We start from the raw sequence: 19,889 nt of genomic DNA, 5'->3' as shown, positions 1-19,889 counted from the left end.
ATATTGCGATACACGATATTTATCTCGATATTTTGCCTCAGCCTTGATGCATATAATCACATCAGTATGATGATTCTATGTGTTTTGATTGATTGATTGATTGAGACTTTTATTAGTAGGTTGCACAGTGAAGTACATATTCCGTACAATTGACCACTAAATGGTAACACCCCAATAAGTTTTTCAACTTGTTTAAGTCGGGGTCCACTTAAATTGATTCATGATACAGATATATACTATCAGATATATACTATCATCATAATACAGTCATCACACAAGATAATCACATTGAATTATTTACATTATTTATAATCCAGGGTGTGGAGGGGGGCGCCGGATGTAAGTGCCAAAAAGACAGCCAAAAGAGTTTGATATGAGAATAAATCTAAAGTTAAAATATAGGGTAGAAATGCACCCATTTGCAGGAAATGTAGTCTTGATTTTCAAAATTTCCTTTCAAGGCTTGCATGTCTACATTAAAACATTCTTCTTCATGCTGCATTAATATATGCTACTTTTAAACTTTCATGCAGAGAAGGAAATCACAACTAAAAAAATCACAAATTTTTGGGAAATTTTTGCCTCGGCATTTTGATGGTGTGGACGTGTGGCACCGAATGGAGATAAGCGTCTCGACAGACGTTACAATATTTGAACAATGATGACGAAAACTGTTTTCTCTGTCGTGTCCGTGTGTCGAAAATTGTTATGCGCTTATTTTTTTATTTGATTTTGTGCGTGGCATATAATTGCTATGCGCAGAGGACGTTTGAGCAGTGCGCAATTGCACAGGTGCGCACCTTAGAGGGAGCGTTGGTCACACGGCTGCGCTAGCATCACAGCTAACGTTAGCCATGCTGCTACCTCTCTGCTCGGGGAGGAGGTATACGTATGTGACGTATGTGACGTGTATAAGAAGGTGCGCTTGCTGTCTGTGAGAGGGAGACACAGAAAAGAGTGAGAAGAGCCTGTCGTGTAATGCCAGCAGCTAAAAGCAACTGCGTGAGAATCCACAGACCTGTGGATGTGTTGAAAGTGTGCTGGAAAATGCGGAACGGAAATTAGGGAGCAGCAGAAAAGTGGAATGTATTATTTAAATAGGTGCGTTGGAAAACACGGAGCGGAGTTTTTTTTTTAAACTGGATCTGGATCGGCATTTTCCCATGCCTTGCCGATACGCATTTTTTGGCAAATATCGGCGGCCGATCTGATCCAAATATCGGATCAGGACATCCCTAATTCAGACTTTACTTCAATCAATAAGGGAGCAGCATACCCTCATCCTTGGCTCACTCCGGAACTCTCTAATAACTAAAGTTCCATGGGTGAATAATGTAAACCCACTAAACCGGTAGTTTGTAGCGCTTCCATAGCGAGATATAAGTAAGAACTTTACGCTACTTTATTTTAGAAATGGCAACAGTGGAAGAAGAATGTCCCATAAAAAGATGGAGAAAAAGAAGAAGCTTATCGACTATAGCGTCACCACGGACTCCAATGGCGGACATGCGCAAATTTTCAAGACTTATGTAGATCCCAAATACACATCAGCAGGTACCAGAAGATAAGAAAAGTTGGTTTTGCATAATTTTACGAAACAAAACTCGTAATGCTCAGATAATCCGTCAAGTGTTGCGACTTCGTTGAGTTTTTTCTTGCCCTGATGTGGGATCCGAGCCGAGGATGTCGTTGTGGCTTGTGCAGCCCTTTGAGGCACTCGTGATTTAAGCTATATAAATAAACTTTGATTGATTGAAAGTCTGCTGGCTTCAGAGCGTTTTCTATTGGGGCTCCAGTACTCTGGAATGCCCTCCCGGTAACAGTTAGAGATGCTACCTCAGTAGAAGCATTTAAGTCCCGTCTTAAAACTTATTTGTATACTCTAGCCTTTAAATAGACCCCCCTTTTAGACCAGTTGATCTGCCGTTTCTTTTCTGCTCTGCCCCCCTCTCCTTCGTGGAGGGGGGGGGGGGGGGCACAGATTCGGTGACCACAGATGAGGCCGCTAGCTGTCCAAAGTCGCGACCCAGGGTGGACCACTCATCTGTGCATCGATTGGGGACGTCTCTGCGCTGCTGACCTGTCTCCACTCAAGATGATCTCCTGCTGGCCCCACTATGGACTGGACTCTCACTATTATGTTAGATCCACTATGGACTGGACTCTCACTATTATGTTAGATCCACTATGGACTGGACTCCCACTATTATGTTAGATCCACTATGGACTGGACTCTCACACTATTATGTTAGATCCACTATGGACTAGACTCTCACACTATTATGTTAGATCCACTATGGACTGGACTCTCACTATTATGTTAGATCCACTATGGACTGGACTCTCACTATTATGTTAGATCCACTATGGACTGGACTCTCACACTATTATGTTAGATCCACTATGGACTGGACTCTCACACTATTATGCTAGATCCACTATGGACTGGACTCTTCCTATTATGTTAGATCCACTATGGACTGGACTCTCACACTATTATGTTAGATCCACTATGGACAGGACTCTCACACTATCATGTTAGATCCACTATGGACTGGACTCTCTCACTATTATGTTAGATCCACTACGGACTAGACTCTCACACTATTATGTTAGATCCACTATGGACTGGACTCTCACTATTATGTTAGATCCACTATGGACTGGACTCTCACACTATTTTGTTAGATCCACTATGGACTGGACTCTCACAATATTATGCTAGATCCACTATGGACTGGACTCTCACTATTATGTTAGATCCACTATGGACTGGACTCTCACTATGATGTTAGATCCACTATGGACTGGACTCTCACACTATTATGTTAGATCCACTATGGACTAGACTCTCACAATATTATGCTAGATCCACTATGGACTGGACTCTCACTATTATGTTAGATCCACTATGGACTGGACTCTCACTATGATGTTAGATCCACTATGGACTGGACTCTCACAATATTATACTATATCCACTATGGACTGGACTCTCACACTATTATGTTAGATCCACTATGGACTGGACTCTCACACTATTATGTTAGATCCACTATGGACTAGACTCTCACTATTATGTTAGATCCACTATGGACTGGACTCTCACTATTATGTTAGATCCACTATGGACTGGACTCTCACACTATTATGTTAGATCCACTATGGACTGGACTCTCACTATTATGTTAGATCCACTATGGACTGGACTCTCACACTATTATGTTAGATCCACTATGGACTGGACTCTCACTATTATGTTAGATCCACTATGGACTGGACTCTCACACTATTATGTTAGATCCACTATGGACTGGACTCTTCCTATTATGTTAGATCCACTATGGACTGGACTCTCACACTATTATGTTAGATCCACTATGGACAGGACTCTCACACTATTATGTTAGATCCACTATGGACTGGACTCTCACATTATTATGTTAGATCCATTAGGGACTGGACTCTCACACTATTATGTTAGATCCACTATGGACTAGACTCTCACAATATTATGCTAGATCTACTCGACGTCCATTGCACCGGTCGCCCGGTGGGGTTGGGGGGTCCCCACATCTGCGGTCCCCTCCAAGGTTTCTCATTGTCATCCCATTGGGTTGAGTTTTTTCTTGTCCTGATGTGGGATCTGAGCCGAGGATGTCTTTGTGGCTTGTGCAGCCCTTTGAGACACTCGTGATTTAGGGCTATATAAGTAAACTTTGATTGATTGATTGATGGATTGATTGATTTGTTTTTTTTCAATTATAACATCTTTATGGTCGCGAGAAGACAAACAACCATTTCGTTTTTTTCTCACTGGCACTTTTCGAGGGCGGACGCTCCCCTTTCCTCTCCCTTATCTCTCCTGCTTGCTTCTTTGTCTTGTCTTAACTTTTTTTGTTGCCTCTTTTTGCACTGCTCTCCAAATCTAAAACATTGGAACTATTTAACTGGCCTCAACAAAATTGACAAGATCTTGGATTTGGGGGAACCTACTTGTCGTGACGGAGCTGTTGTTGCTGGACACGCGACGGACTCTTGGGAGAAGAAGGAGTGCCGCGTGCCTGGCGACCTTTTCAGTCGAGGACGTGAACATATCTACCTAATCGGAATTATGACAATAGGACATCTGCTGATTGGAGTAAGCGTTGTTCTGGTTTGTCGAAAAAATTGGAAGTTGCTGGCAGTCTTCAAAGTACCCCAAAGCTGTCACAAATTATTGGAGGATGCGGATCACATCGGACTGTCTGCCCCGCAGGATTTTGAGGACCAGTCATGGACAATTTACAGTGAAAAGCCAATTTTATTTTCACTCGTATACAAAACATTCTAACTAGGATTGTTTCCCTGGCATCGAGACTCTCCGGAAAGAAAGTGTGGCGAAGACACAACAAGCTTCTTGTCGCTCATGGACACACACCTGTTGTTGTTGACCTTGGACTTATCGGCTGCACGACATCAAGGCCGCGGAACAGAGACACACTGCAGGCTTACACGCACACATGCATTTACAAAAAAATATACGCCACACACACATACCCCACCCCCAATCCAACGCCCTCGACTCAAATCCCATAGGGGCATACTTGCCAACCCTCCCGATTTTCCCGGGAGACTCCCGAATTTCAGTGCCCCTCCCGAGAATCTCCCGGGGCAACCATTCTCCCGAATTTCTCCCGATTTCAATATTGGTGGCGTGCCTTAAAGGCACTGCCTTTAGCGTCCTCTCTCACCTGAAATCTTCACCCCTTAACAGCCGCATGCTGTCCTCACTCAGGTCTGCATGCTGTCCAGGACATATACATATACATACTTGATCAACAGCCATACAGGTCACACTGAGGGTGGCCGTATAAACAACTTTAACACTGTTACAAATATGCGCCACACTATGAACCCACACCAAACTAGAATGACAAACACATTTCTGGAGAACGTCCGCACCGTAACACAACATAAACACAACAGAACAAATACCCAGAACCCCTTGCAGCACTAACTCTTCCGGGACGCTACAATATACCCCCCCCCCCCCCCCCACACCTCAACCCCGCCCCCTCAAACCTCCATCTCCCGAATTCGGAGGTCTCAAGGTTCGCAAGTATGCATAGGGGTGATGGAAGGATGGGCAGCGCCTAAGAGCTGCGGCCCGCCACCATGGCCCCCCCAATCCCTCCCTCCATTGCTAGATATCTCGAGATGTACGTTGTAATATGTGTATGTGCTTTGCTATGGAGGTTTTTTCACACTCCAGACTAGCCCCCCTTAGGAGTCCAGTCTAGATTGTATTTTTTTTTTACTCATCCTTCCCCAGCGTTAACCTTTTTCCCATCTTTTACGGGGCGCCTTGTGGCGACCCATCAGCATTCCTGTTCTGTAACCCTGTACACTGTTTGTTTGTCTAATCTTGAACGGGTTTGTGCTGAAAACAAAGTGTTGTTGTACTTGTGCAATGACCAATAAAGACTTATCCTATAAGCCCGACCTGGGCAAATTAAGGCCCGGGGCCACATGCGGCCCGTTAAATGTTTCGATCTGGCCCGCCAGACATTCCCAAAACATTGTTTTAGATGTTTAAGATGGAAAGTGTATTTTCCATTATGATGTGCAGTGATGTTTTCTAATGACCGTAAATCTTGAACTATACAAAGTATTTCAATGCTTGGAATCTGCACGTTTGCATTATATACTAGTTACTATGGTAATCTACATCACAGCCTGAATGTGGGTGTCAGGGACAGACACAAAAGGAGATTTTTACAACAAAATTCTAAAGCTTAGTGATATATCAGATTGTAGGTGTTTTTTTTCTTTTATCCTTTGCGTTCATATTTCGCTGTGTTTGTTGCATTTTTGTTGTGTTTTGCTTAATTGTAAAATATGTGGATGGAGAGGGGGTGTGACGTTCATATGTTGTCAATATTCAGTGTTTTATCCTTCATAGTTAATATTGTGAATCACGCATTCTTTATTTCTATGTACATTCCGGGTGTCTCATTCAGTAAAAAAAAATTAAATTCCATTCCCTTTTTTAAGGCGGTCTGCCATAACGTTTTTAGCATTCAATCAGACATTATTGTGAGGTTTTGTACTAGTGTTCTAAAAGTAGAATCCGAGCACACATACTACTGTACAGCAGATTTTCACAGCTTACATATACGTGTGTGTGTGTGTGTGTGTGTGTGTGTGTGTGTGTGTGTGTGTGTGTGTGTGTGTGTGTGTGTGTGTGTGTGTGTGTGTGTGTGTGTGTGTGTGTGTGTGTGTGTGTGTGTGTGCGTGCGTGTGTGTGTGTGTGTGTGTATACATACAGTACGTGTAGATCAGGGGTGCTCATTATGTCGATCGCGAGCTACCGGTCGATCTCGGAGGGTGTGTCAGTCGATCACCAGCCAGGCATTAAAAAAATAGTCCTAAAAATGAGCGATCATAAATCTTCACTATGACGTCACTTTCGTCACTGATTGACATTCACGGCACCCGAGGGTCTTCTGAGATGACGATGGCTGCTGCCAGCTCATTAAAATTACCGACTGGAAGGCGAGAAACACTTTATTTCAACAGACTCTGGCGCCGTACCTGTCGTCAAAACTCCAAAGACCGACTGCACAGTTGCACAGTTGAGCTAACAAAATAAGAGTCTCAGAAAGCTGGCGTGCACAAGCTAGCAAGCTACAGAGTTTGCCGACAATGTATTTCTTGTAAAGTGTATACAAAGGAGTACGGAAGCTGGATAAATAAGATGCCAAAAACCAACCACTTTCATGTGGTATTGGACAGAAAGGAGGACTTTTTTTCTCCTCCATTCGAAAATGCGGACATTATCATCACCACTGTCTGATTCCAATCAATGCAAGTCATCAGAATCAGGTAATACACCAACTTATATTCTTGTCTTCATGAAAGAAAGGAATCTATATGTGTTAAACATGCTTGTATTATCTTTAAACACCTTTAACTTATTAACAATATTAACTATATGTGTTCAACATGCTTGTATTATATTTAAACACCTTTAACTTATTAACAATATTAACTATATGTGTTAAACATGCTTGTATTATCTTTAAACACCTTTAACTTGTTAACTGTCAGGCTTGTCCCTGACAGTTTGGTCAAGTTTTAGTTTTTCCTCTGTCATTTCCTGTCAACGCTCTTATTTTGGTTCTGTTTCCTGTTTCTCCCTGAGTGCTGTGTCCCTTCAGCTGTGGCTGATTGGCACCTGGCCACACCTGGTGTCAATCAGCCAGCTGCTATTTATACCTGCCCTACCCTCCAGTCACTGCTGGATCATTGTCATTACTACCTGTCTTAACACTTGTCATTGTAGCTCTGTCTACTTTTGTTTCACTCTGCTCATGTCCTAGTTCCTTCGTGTCACAGTAAGTGTTTTTGGTTTCTTGTCCACAGTTAGCCTCTGTGCTATTTTAGTTCATAGCCAAGTTTGTTCTCCGCGCCTTTTGTTACCCTTTCGTTTGTAGTTTTGCCTTAGTGTTTTATTAAATCATGTTTTCTCGTACAATGCCTTCCGCCTTCTCTGCATCTTGGGGTTCGTCACCTACAAACTCTGACATTTAACAATATTAACTATATGTATTAAACATTCTTGTATTATCATTAAACACCTTTAATTTTTTAACAATATTAACTATGTGTTAAACATGCTTGTATTATCATTAAACACCTTTAACTTGTTAACAATATTAACTATATGTATTAAACATTCTTGTATTATCATTAAACACCTTTAATTTATTAACAATATTAACTATATGTGTTAAACATGCTTGCATTATCATTAAACACCTTTAACTTGTTAACAAAAACATATATTTCATAAATAAGTAAATATAAATGATATATATGAATGAGGTAGATCCCCACGACTTGATCAATTGAAAAGTAGCTCGCCTGCAGAAAAAGTGTGAGCACCCCTGGTGTAGATAGATAGATAGATAGATAGATAGATAGATATAGATATACTGGCCCCTAGACATGTTTTTTTCTCAAAATTTGGTCCCCGAGTCAAAAGAATTGCCCAGGCCTGCTTTAAGCGGTTCGCGCTGCTGTCCTTTCTTACCGTCCCTGTTCCAGGAGGACGATGTCGGTCCAGCCCAGCTTGGCCAGGTGATACGCCACCGAGGTGCCCACCACCCCTCCGCCACAGATCACCACCCGGGCCTGAGCGGGCAGTGGCAGCGGCTGGGGAGAGTCGCCGCTGGTGGCCATGCAGGCGGAGGAGGTCCAGAGGCCCCTCCCTGCCCAGGTGTAGCCAGTGTGAGGGTGCAGCAGCCTGGGCAGCAGGATAGTAGGGGACAGAGCCCTGGAGCTCCGCATGGCTGTGCTCTCGCTGCAAACAAACAACAACAAATGCACCTTTAAAAAAACACACAACACTATTATGCATAGGGATGATGCTCGAAACCAATTTTCCCGGTTGTTCGATAAGAAAAGAACCGAGTCCTCGGACTCGAATCCCTTTTTGAGAACCAGTACCCGTTATCGAGACCATTATAGTAAAGAAAAAGAGTTGGTTCTTTATTCGAATCCCTGGGAACGAATCCCGTCCCGACAAGAAATGCCCCGTGAGACATCACAAGAAATGACGTCACGTAGCTCAGTCATTTGTCATGGTGGGGTGCAGCGTTCGTTCTCCCGGGACGCAAAACTGACGGCTCCGGACGAAAGCGTGCAGGTAGGAGATGATTAATTTCTCATAAATCATACACATTACAACAGACGGGAACGAAACAAAAGGAAAGCGTGCCGTTCGCACGAGAAGCTAAAGCAAAAACTTACTTAGCAAAATACTAGAAGCTAAGGTAACTTTAGCACAGGAATCATGCGCTCGAAAACCAGAATGTCAACGTAACTGTTGCAAATGCAAACAATGAAGCCACGACGAGTGACCGGAAAAGGCAGGCTTAAATAGAGTCTCTGATGAGCAACAGGTGCGCGTACAAGGCAGGTGAAAATCATAAGTAACCATGGTGACTAAAACAAACCCCCGAAGTGCACAAAACAACTAAGGAAGTCCAAAACTAACAGAACATAACTAAACAAAACAAGATCCGACTACATCGTAATACATCACAGTTTCATATCATTTCACTTTACAGGAGTAGGAAGAAGTAAAGCTTATTTAATCCTACCCCTTTCCCACTTCATAGCATTTACAAATATATACAGCACTGTTTCCCACGCATTCATTTATTTGTGGCGGCCCGCCACGAAAGAATTACGTCCGCCAAAAATAGATTTTTCGGCTTTTGACTCGCTCGACCGCTCATAAAAGCAATGAGACTCTGTCTGTGAATGTTGCTTGTAGCTACATTTCCGGTGCAGTAGGTGGCGGTAGCCTGCAATGCATTGTAACTCCGCCAATAGCACTTAATTCACCTGGTGGGCCATAAGAAGAAGAAGACGACGACAACGAAGTAAAAAAAAAACGGACCGACCGGATCAAAATACGAGGGTAAGACGTCTTGGCAAACAAGTTCAAAAGTGGTCCGAACCTGTGCAGTGTGCAGCACCGATTCGGATTTTTTTCATTTTCATTTTCGGGATTTGAATGCATTTATTTTGAAAGGACAGCTGGAGAGAGACGGGAGAGGGGGGATTGACGCGGAGCAAAGCGAATCGAACTGGGTCGCCGCAGCGGGTGCTCTACCAGGTGAGATAGGTTATAGCTGCATCGCTCGCGGCTCGTCATATATTTAACGTTAATACGCGATTTCACCAAGCATTTCACTGACGGTGAGCAGCCTGACGCTGCTTCATTAACACCGCCGCTGTTTGACTCGGGGCCGGGGCAGACACACGCAGTAACAGTCACCTGTTACCATACCGACGAGCTAACGTGTCCAGGTTATAACCCTGTTGTCAATAAACACACGTGGAGACGGTGCTTCAGATACTGCATTAATACTGAAGCTAAATTGTCCACTGTCCACTGCAGCATGTGAATGCAATGAAAAGAATAAAATCTGAGCCAACCAACTGTTAAAATGTTGTCCAGGTTAATGTTTTGGCCATTAAAGGCCTTTTAGTTCAAGATTTCAACTGTGATCGAGCTTTAAACAGGTGGCTGACCTGTTCAGATGGGTGTAACTACTACTGGTCAAATAATGTGAAATAGCATTTAATTTTACATGTATGCAATGTCATTTAAATGCAATTATAGATAATAATAATAATTTTAGTAAGATATAAGCCATGAGCACTACACAGCCAGAAAAAAACCTAGGCAGGACAAGTAAAAATATTGGGGCAAGTAGATTTGAGAAGTCGGGCAAGTAGAAAAAAACCTTAACATTGAACCCTGCATGTGTTGAGCTGCTGCCGCTTAAGGTTAGACGGCACTGTACATAGAGCGCTTCTGCTCGTTAGTACCGGTAATAAATTCTAATGTTGGATGTTCACTCCTTCACACAGATGATGTATGTACTAATTAAAGGGGCAGAGCTTTAAGAGACATTTTAGCTTTTATATTTTATAAGATATATTTTTTGTAAGAACCACAATTAATAAATATATTTCAGTGAATAACTAATTGTTCAAATATGTATATAAATATGTACATAAAGTGTTGTAATTATATTCCAACTCCGCGTTCTTCTTGGTCATCGCCGCTGCCGCCGCCACCCCCCACCCACACCACCACAAATAGATGCCTGTCCTGTGGGAAACACTGTACAGTCCATTATTTACTGACCTTTTTGTAATAAAATATCTGTGAATTAGTATATACAACAGTTTTGTAATATGTAATTAATTAATTCTGTAATTATTAATATACTGAGATGAAGAATATATTGTTTTCAATAAGGTTTAAAGTATTTATCATAATTCTTCTTCTTTGTACTTTGTAAGCACTATTCATTTGAACAACCTGGATCATATCAGTACAATGTTTAACTTCTTTACTTAATCCATTCCATCATTTAATTCCACATCATTTTAGCTGTTTGCAATTTTACCAAATCATCGAACTTTAATATTTTTGACTGAATAAATAAAGTGTTTGTATGTTCTCTATATCCAACATTATGTATCAGTCTAATTGACCTTTTTTGTAACACGGTTAGCGAATGTAGCGCACATTTGTAGTTATTTCCCTACATTTCTGCACAATAACTCAGATATGGCAATACTATAGTAGCGAGCAGTAGAGAATGTAAAGTGATTTGTTAAACCAAATATTGTGTTTTTTTCCATATACAACAACCTATCTGGACTCGATAAGAGAATCGGTAAGGAATCGGTTCGATAAGAGGATTCGATAATAGGCTCGAACTGATCGATAATTTGTTAATTTGTTGTTTGCATGTGCACACCTAAAAGGGAAGGCGAAATGCAAATTCCTAGTATATTTTCGTCAACCACGTGACTTATTTTGCAACTTTAACTTACAAAAGTCCTTCAGATGCCATAAATGTTAGCCAGGAGCTTTGTTGACAACATCGCCGCAGCTGACAACTAGCTTCAGCCCGCACATGACCTCGGTCAAGTGCTGATAAATGATTTGCTTTTAAGTGAATTCGCTGCTGAATATATTATAATATATTCATGTATCGCCATGTTTTATGTTGACTTGTAGCCCCACTGACAGCTAGCGATGCTAGCATGCTATGCTAACTCCAAGCTAGCAACACTCTCCAACTTCAAAGTGGCTAAGCATTAAAGTATTTTCAAAGAAAATAATTTAAAAGGCACTTACTTGTTTAAGTCGAGTCGCGTTCAGATTCCCGTGACAGTCATGAATAGTCAGTGGTCGGTCCTTGTGACGGAGGAAACTCTTGTTTGGCTACAAGCAGCCGTCCGTCTCTACCATGAAAGCTAAGGGTGGTGTTGGCAACTGCTACTTCCGTCAGCCTTCAAAACAAAAGCTGCATTTTGTATGACAGGAAGTATGCATTAGTTTCTGCAGACGATGTGTACTGCTAGTTTTATATTTAAATAAAAGCCATTATTCTATGATGAATGACGGCAGAGTACAAATTATTTCATAATGACGGCAACATTTCAACTGAGACATCTTATTAGCTCATGAAATATTGTGTTTATAACTAATAAGTCTTTGACTCTTTCCTTTTATACACTATATTAGGTTTAAATGGATTACCATGATCATTAACATAGGTGACTACTGTTGCATATATAGTTATTTTTTGTATTTATTAAAATGGTATTTAAAATTTATATATAATACGTTGTTTTAGAATGACTCACCAGCAAGTATATGTTTTGATCATTTGTCTTTTATTGTTTTAGAACAAAATCCATTCTAAAGGATTTTATGTTAAGATAATTTATGGATTATATATATTTTTGCATTGTATCCGCATATTTGTATATATATATATATATATATATATATATATATATATATATATATATATATGTGTGTGTGTGTATTTATTTGATATACTGTACGACAATCGGAAATTGAATATGTGCATGATTATAGAGTTAAATATGCACACATACAATGGCTAAGAACAAAATAATTACACACTCTTTTATTGTTTTGTCCTTTTACTGTTTGACAACCAAATTTGTTCTTTGGTATTTATTGCTAAGAGTATTTAGAATAATACCTTGTAATCACATTTGCAGTTATTTGTATATATATATATATATATAAATATACAAATTATATATGTGTATATATATATATATGCAATTATCCACATTTGTAGTTATTTGTATGTATATATAATTATACAAAATTATATATATATATATATATATATATATATATATATATATATATATATATATATACACACACACAAATAACTAGAAATGTGGTTAATTGCATACATATATATTCGCAGGTTTTATATATATACACAAATAACTATATATATATATATATATATATATATATATATATATATATATATATATATATATATATGCAATTATCCACATTTCTAGTTATTTGTGTATGTATATATACATAAAACCTGCAAAACAGGCTTGTGGGGATTATATATATATATATATATATATATATATATATATATATGTATATATATATATATATATATATATGTATATATATATATATATATATATATATATATATGTGTGTGTATATACATATATATATATATATATATATATATATATATATATATATATGTATATGTATATACATATATATTATTTGGTATTTTAATATGTACACATATATAAACAAAATATGTTTGATATTTACATAGTAAAATGTAAATTATACTGTATGTATTATATGTGGACAATTATTCCAAAGACATTATTTGCACTGAGAACAAAAACACACCCCGAGACACATGAATTATTTGCTGCATGACAAGTCACATAAATAACAAATAATAAACTAGATTTATTTATTTGCTTCCAATTCCGATATATACACACAAAAAGAACCACGAGTGACAGTTAAAATACCAAACATCACTTAAGTACTGTACACAGTTCTCATTAGCATAAAAGCATGATTGTTGAAATGATAAACTCTTCACTGTTTAACTTGTATAAATAATAAATATTAGTATATGTCATAATTACTGGTGTCCATATCCATTCACCACTAATAACACAATGAATATGATGAATACATTTTAGTGGTGTTTCTATCCATTTACCACCAGTAACAAGAGCCATTCTGCACATCACAGTCAAAGCAAAGGGGATGAGGTTTTTTTCTACCACTGGATGGCAGTAGAATACAGAAAAAGCTATCAGTGGCCATTCTGTATTGGGTCAAACAAGTGTAGAAAAGCATATTTTATTATGTATTCTACTGCTTATTAGAGAAAAGTGACTTAATGACACAGTTGGTGTGTATCTGTCCGACTACTTCCTGTCGGTCTAAGTCTAAGTCTCTAATAAAATGTCTATTTTTGATGACTTAGGATGTAATATTAACTTACTGGCCCCTACTTTGCAGTATCACCCACCATTGTGGTGTGTTCCATTTACCTAAGCAGTCGGGGCTGGGAATCCATGACACCAGTGGTTCTTAATTATTTTCTGTCCCCCCCAACCAGAGGAATGTTTTTTTTTTCCACGCAAAAAAACCCCCCCCCAACACCCCCCCCCCCCCCCCCCAACACCCCCCCCCACTGACGTTAATGCTTCTTCTATTTTATCTGTTTTTGTCAAGACAGTTCTTTGCTAACACTATAGATGCTTTTGCCTCTCACGTCCCTCTCTCCCTCCCCATCCACCCCAGGGGGACCCCGCCCCACCAATTAAGAAGCACTACATTAAAGGGGCTCAAACTTTGATGTATCTTGGGGACACAATTTTTTCACGCCCCCCTGAAATTAATGTTTACTTATCTGTATGTGTCAAGATAAACGTTATTGCATACTTGCCAACCTTGAGACCTCCGATTTTGGGAGGGGGGGGGCGTGGTCGGGGTGGGACGGGGGCGTGGTTGGGGGCGTGGCTAAAAGGGGAGGAGTATATTTACAGCTAGAATTCACCAAGTCAAGTATTTCATATATATATATATATATATATATATATATATATATATATATATATATATAGGAAATACTTGACGTTCAGTGATATCTAGCTATATATATATATATTTATTTTATTATATATGTATATATATATATATATTTCATTATTATATATATATATATATACATATATATATATATATATATAAAATAAATACTTGAATTTCAGTGTTCATTTATTTACACGTATACACACACATAACACTCATCTACTCATTGTTGAGTTAAGGGTTGAATTGTCCATCCTTGTTCTATTCTCTGTCACTATTTTTCGAACCATGCTTAACACCCTCTCTGATGCATTGCTGTGTGGCACGCACAAAAGTGCTTTCATCAAATGCACTAGATGGCAGTATTGTCCTGTTAAGAGTGTCACAACATTGCTGTTTACGGCAGACGAACTGCTTTACGGTATACAAAAAAGTGACTGCTGTTGTTGTGTGTTGTTGCCGCGCTGGGAGGACGTTAATGAAACTGCCTAACAATAAACCCACATAAGAAACCAAGAACTCGCCCTCCATCATTCTATAGTTATAACGTGATTGGGCAGGTACGCTTTTTTATTGGACCTGAGTCCGCCTGAATTTCGGGAGATTTTCGGGAGAAAATTTGTCCCGGGAGGTTTTCGGGAGAGGCGCTGAATTTCGGGAGTCTCCCGGAAAATCCGGGAGGGTTGGCAAGTATGCGTTATTGCCTCTCACGCCCCTCCAGGTCGGGGGGCCCGCCCCACCAATTGAGAAGCATTACATTAAAGGGGCTAACGGTTAGATTTTTTGGGGGGGACAGAAGTTTTTTCGAGCCCCCTTGAAGTAAAAGTTTATTTATCCGTATGTGACAAGCTATACGCAATTACACGCCGTGAATTCCGACTTCCCAGTACAAATGGAACGCACTGTCAGTCTAGTTTGTACACAAAACCTACTTCTTGTTTACGTTCTGGCGACCAATAAGAGAAGAGAATGATGCCATGGAGGCGATGCATTTGGGTCTGCTTGGATTTTTGTAAACTCTAAATTAGATTTAGTCTTGTACTGGGAAGACGTAAATTCCGACTTCCCAGTACAAATGGAACGCACCATCAGTCTAGTTTGTAGACAAAACGTACTTCCTGTTTAAGTTCCGGCAACCAATAAGAGAAGAGAATGATGCCATATGGTTGGTGGCGATGCATTTGGATCTGCTTGGATTTTTGTGAATTCAAAGTTAGATTTAGTCTTGTATTGAAAAGTCGTGATTTCCGACTTCCCAGTACAAATGGAATGCACCATCAGTCTAGTTAGTACACAAAACATACTTCCTGTTTACTTTCTGGCGACTAATACGAGAACAGAAGGATGCCACGTGGTTGGTGGAGATGCATTGGGTCCGCTTGTAGTGACTGACAGTGGTTTGCTGAAGTGTTCCTGAGCCCATGTGGTGATATCCTTTACACACTGATGTCGTTTTTCGATGTAGTACCGCCTGAGGGATCCAAGGTCCGTAATATCATGGCTTACGTGCAGTGATTTCTCCAAATTCTCTGAACCTTTTGATGATATTACGGACCGTAGATGGTGAAATCCCTAAATTCCTTGCAATAGCTGGCTGAGAAATGTTGTTCTTAAACTGTTGGACAATTTGCTCACGCATTTGTTGACAAAGTGGTGACCCTCACCCCGTCCTTGTTTGTGAATGACTGAGCATTTCATGGAAGCTGCTTTTATACCCAATCATGGCACCCACCTGTTCCCAATTAGCCTGTTCACCTGTGGGATGTTCCAAATTAGTGTTTGATGAGCATTCCTCTACTTTCTCAGTCTTTTTTGCCACTTGTGCCAGCTTTTTTGAAACATGTCGCAGGCACCGTCAGTCTAGTTTGTACACAAAACCTACTTCCTGTTTACGTTCTGGCGACCAGTAAGAAGAGAACGATGCCACGGAGGCGATGCATTTGGGTCTGCTTGGATTTTTGTAAATTCTAAGTTGGACTTAGTCTTGTACTGGGAGGACGTATATTCCGACTTCCCAGTACAAATGGAACGCACCATCAGTCTAGTTTGTAGACAAAACGTACTTCCTGTTTAAGTTCCGGCAACCAATAAGAGAAGAGAATGATGCCATATAGTTGGTGGCGATGCATTTAGATCTGCTTGGATTTTTGTGAATTCAAAGTTAGATTTGGCACCCACCTGTTCCCAATTAGCCTGTTCACCTGTGGGATGTTCCAAATAAGTGTTTGATGAGCATTCCTCAACCTTCTCAGTCTTTTTTGCCACTTGTGCCAGCTTTTTTTAAACATGTCGCAGGCATCAAATTCCAAATGAGCGAATATTTGCAAAAAATAACAAAGTTTCTCAGTTTGAACGTTAAATATCTTGTCTTTGTAGTCTATTCACGTGGTTGGTGGAGATGCATTTGGGTCTGCTTGGATTTTTGTAAATTCCAAATTAGATTTAGTCGTGAATTTCGACTTTCCAGTACAAATGGAACGCACCGTTGGTCTAGTTTGTACACAAAACCTACTTATTGTTTACGTTCTGGCGACCAGTAAGAGAAGAGAATGATGCCACGTGGTTGGACGCGATGCATTTGGGTCTGCTTGGATTTTTGTAAAATTCCAAGTTAGATTTAGTCTTGTATTGGAAAGTCGTTATTTCTGACTTCCCAGTACAAATGGAATGCACCGTCAATCTAGTTTGTACACAAAACCTACTTCCTGTTTTCGTTCCGGCGACCAATAAGAGAAGAGAATGATGCCACGTGGCTGTGGCAATGCATTTGGGTCGGCTTGGATTTTTGTAAATTCAATGTTAGATTTAGTCTTGTATTGGAAAGTCGTGATTTCTGACTTCCCAGTACAAATGGAACGCACCGCCAGTCTAGTTTGTACACAAAACCTACTTCCTGTTTACGTTCTGGCGACCAGTAAGAGAAGAGAATGATGCCACGGAGGCGATGCATTTGGGTCTGCTTGGATTTTTGTAAATTCTAAATTAGACTTAGTCTTGTACTGGGAGGACGTATAATCCGACTTCCCAGTACAAATGGAACGCACCCTCAGTCTAGTTTGTAGACAAAACCTACTTCCTGTTTACGTTCCGGCGACTAATAAGAGAAGGGAAGGATGCCACGTGGTTGGTGGAGATGCATTTGGGTCTGCTTGGATTTTTGTAAATTCAAAATTAGATTTAGCCGTGAATTCCGACTTCCCAGTACAAATGGAACGCACCGTCGGTCTAGTTTGTACACAAAACCAACTTCCTGTTTACGTTCTGGCGACCAGTAAGAGAAGAGAATGATGCCACGTGGTTGGACGCGATGCATTTGGGTCTGCTTGGATTTTTGTAAATTCCAAGTTAGATATAGTCTTGTATTGGAAAGTCGTTATTTCTGACTTCCCAGTACAAATGGAATGCACCGTCAATCTAGTTTGTACACAAAACCTACTTCCTGTTTACGTTCTGGCGACCAATAAGAGAAGAGAATGATGCCATGGAGGCGATGCATTTGGGTCTGCTTGGATTTTTGTAAACTCTAAATTAGATTTAGTCTTGTACTGGGAAGACGTAAATTCCGACTTCCCAGTACAAATGGAACGCACCATCAGTCTAGTTTGTAGACAAAACGTACTTCCTGTTTAAGTTCCGGCAACCAATAAGAGAAGAGAATGATGCCATAAAGTTGGTGGCGATGCATTTAGATCTGCTTGGATTTTTGTGAATTCAAAGTTAGATTTGGCACCCACCTGTTCCCAATTAGCCTGTTCACCTGTGGGATGTTCCAAATAAGTGTTTGATGAGCATTCCTCAACCTTCTCAGTCTTTTTTGCCACTTGTGCCAGCTTTTTTTAAACATGTCGCAGGCATCAAATTCCAAATGAGCGAATATTTGCAAAAAATAACAAAGTTTCTCAGTTTGAACGTTAAATATCTTGTCTTTGCAGTCTATTCACGTGGTTGGTGGAGATGCAATGGGTCTGCTTGGATTTTTGTAAATTCCAAATTAGATTTAGTCGTGAATTCCGACTTTCCAGTACAAATGGAACGCACCGTTGGTCTAGTTTGTACACAAAACCTACTTACTGTTTACGTTCTGGCGACCAGTAAGAGAAGAGAATGATGCCACGTGGTTGGACGCGATGCATTTGGGTCTGCTTGGATTTTTGTAAAATTCCAAGTTAGATTTAGTCTTGTATTGGAAAATCGTGATTTCTGCCTTCCCAGTACAAATGGAACGCACCCTCAGTCTAGTTTGTAGACAAAACCTACTTCCTGTTTACGTTCCGGCGACCAATAAGAGAAGAGAAGGATGCCACGTGGTTGGTGGAGATGCATTTGGGTCTGCTTGGATTTTTGTAAATTCAAAGTTAGATTTAGCCGTGAATTCCGACTTCCCAGTACCAATGGAACGCACCGTCGGTCTAGTTTGTACACAAAACCAACTTCCTGTTTACGTTCTGGCGACCAGTAAGAGAAGAGAATGAAGCCACGTGGTTGGTGGCGATGCATTTGGGTCTGCTTGGATTTTTGTAAATTCAAAGTTAGATTTAGTCTTGTACTGGGAAGTCGGAATTTACGACTTCCCAGTACAAATGGAATGCACCGTTGGTCTAGTTTGTACACAAAACCTACCAATAAGAGAAGAGAATGATGCCGCGTGGTTAGTGGCGATGCATTTGGGTCTGCTTGGATTTTTGTAAATTCAAAGTTAGATTTAGTCTTGTACTGGGAAGTCGGAATTTACGACTTCCCAGTACAAATGGAATGCACCGTTGGTCTAGTTTGTACACAAAACCTACCAATAAGAGAAGAGAATGATGCCGCGTGGTTAGTGGCGATGCATTTGGGTCTGCTTGGATTTTTGTAAATTCTAAGTTAGATTTAGTCTTGTAGTGGGAAGACGTAAATTCCGACTTCCCAGTACAAATGGAACGCACCCTCAGTCTAGTTTGTAGACAAAACCTACTTCCTGTTTACGTTCCGGCGACCAATAAGAGAAGAGAAGGATGCCACGTGGTTGGTGGAGATGCATTTGGGTCTGCTTGGATTTTTGTAAATTCAAAGTTAGATTTAGCCGTGAATTCCGACTTCCCAGTACCAATGGAACGCACCGTCGGTCTAGTTTGTACACAAAACCAACTTCCTGTTTAAAGTTAAAGTTAAAGTACCAATGATTGTCACACACACACTAGGTGTGGCGAAATTATTCTCTGCATTTGACCCATCACCCTTGATCACCCCCTGGAGGTGAGGGGAGCAGTGGGCAGCAGCGGTGGCCGCGCCCGGGAATCATTTTGGTGATTTAACCCCCAATTCCAACCCTTGATGCTGAGTGCCAAGCAGGGAGGTAATGGGTCCCATTTTTTTAGTCTTTGGTATGACTCGGCCG

At 40.3% G+C, this 19,889-nt stretch overlaps 1 protein-coding gene across 1 annotated transcript in view; it reads right to left on the bottom strand.

Moving 5' to 3' along the window:
* Window positions 1-11,840, bottom strand: part of pdpr (pyruvate dehydrogenase phosphatase regulatory subunit) — a 38,047-nt gene extending 26,207 nt beyond the window's left edge. Inside the window, exons 1-2 of the mRNA XM_061963686.1 lie at window positions 11,717-11,840; window positions 8,078-8,347 (exon numbers count right to left, since the gene is read on the bottom strand). Coding sequence (XP_061819670.1) covers window positions 8,078-8,334 — 257 coding nt within the window. The 5' untranslated portion in view covers window positions 8,335-8,347; window positions 11,717-11,840. The remainder of the gene's footprint in view (window positions 1-8,077; window positions 8,348-11,716) is intronic.
* Window positions 11,841-19,889: the final 8,049 nt, after the last annotated feature.

This window comes from Nerophis lumbriciformis, linkage group LG06 (genome assembly GCF_033978685.3).
Source record: "Nerophis lumbriciformis linkage group LG06, RoL_Nlum_v2.1, whole genome shotgun sequence".
Lineage (NCBI taxonomy): Eukaryota > Metazoa > Chordata > Actinopteri > Syngnathiformes > Syngnathidae > Nerophis > Nerophis lumbriciformis.
The sequence above is the reverse complement of the archived record's forward strand: the minus strand, read 5'-3'. Positions and strand labels throughout refer to the sequence as shown.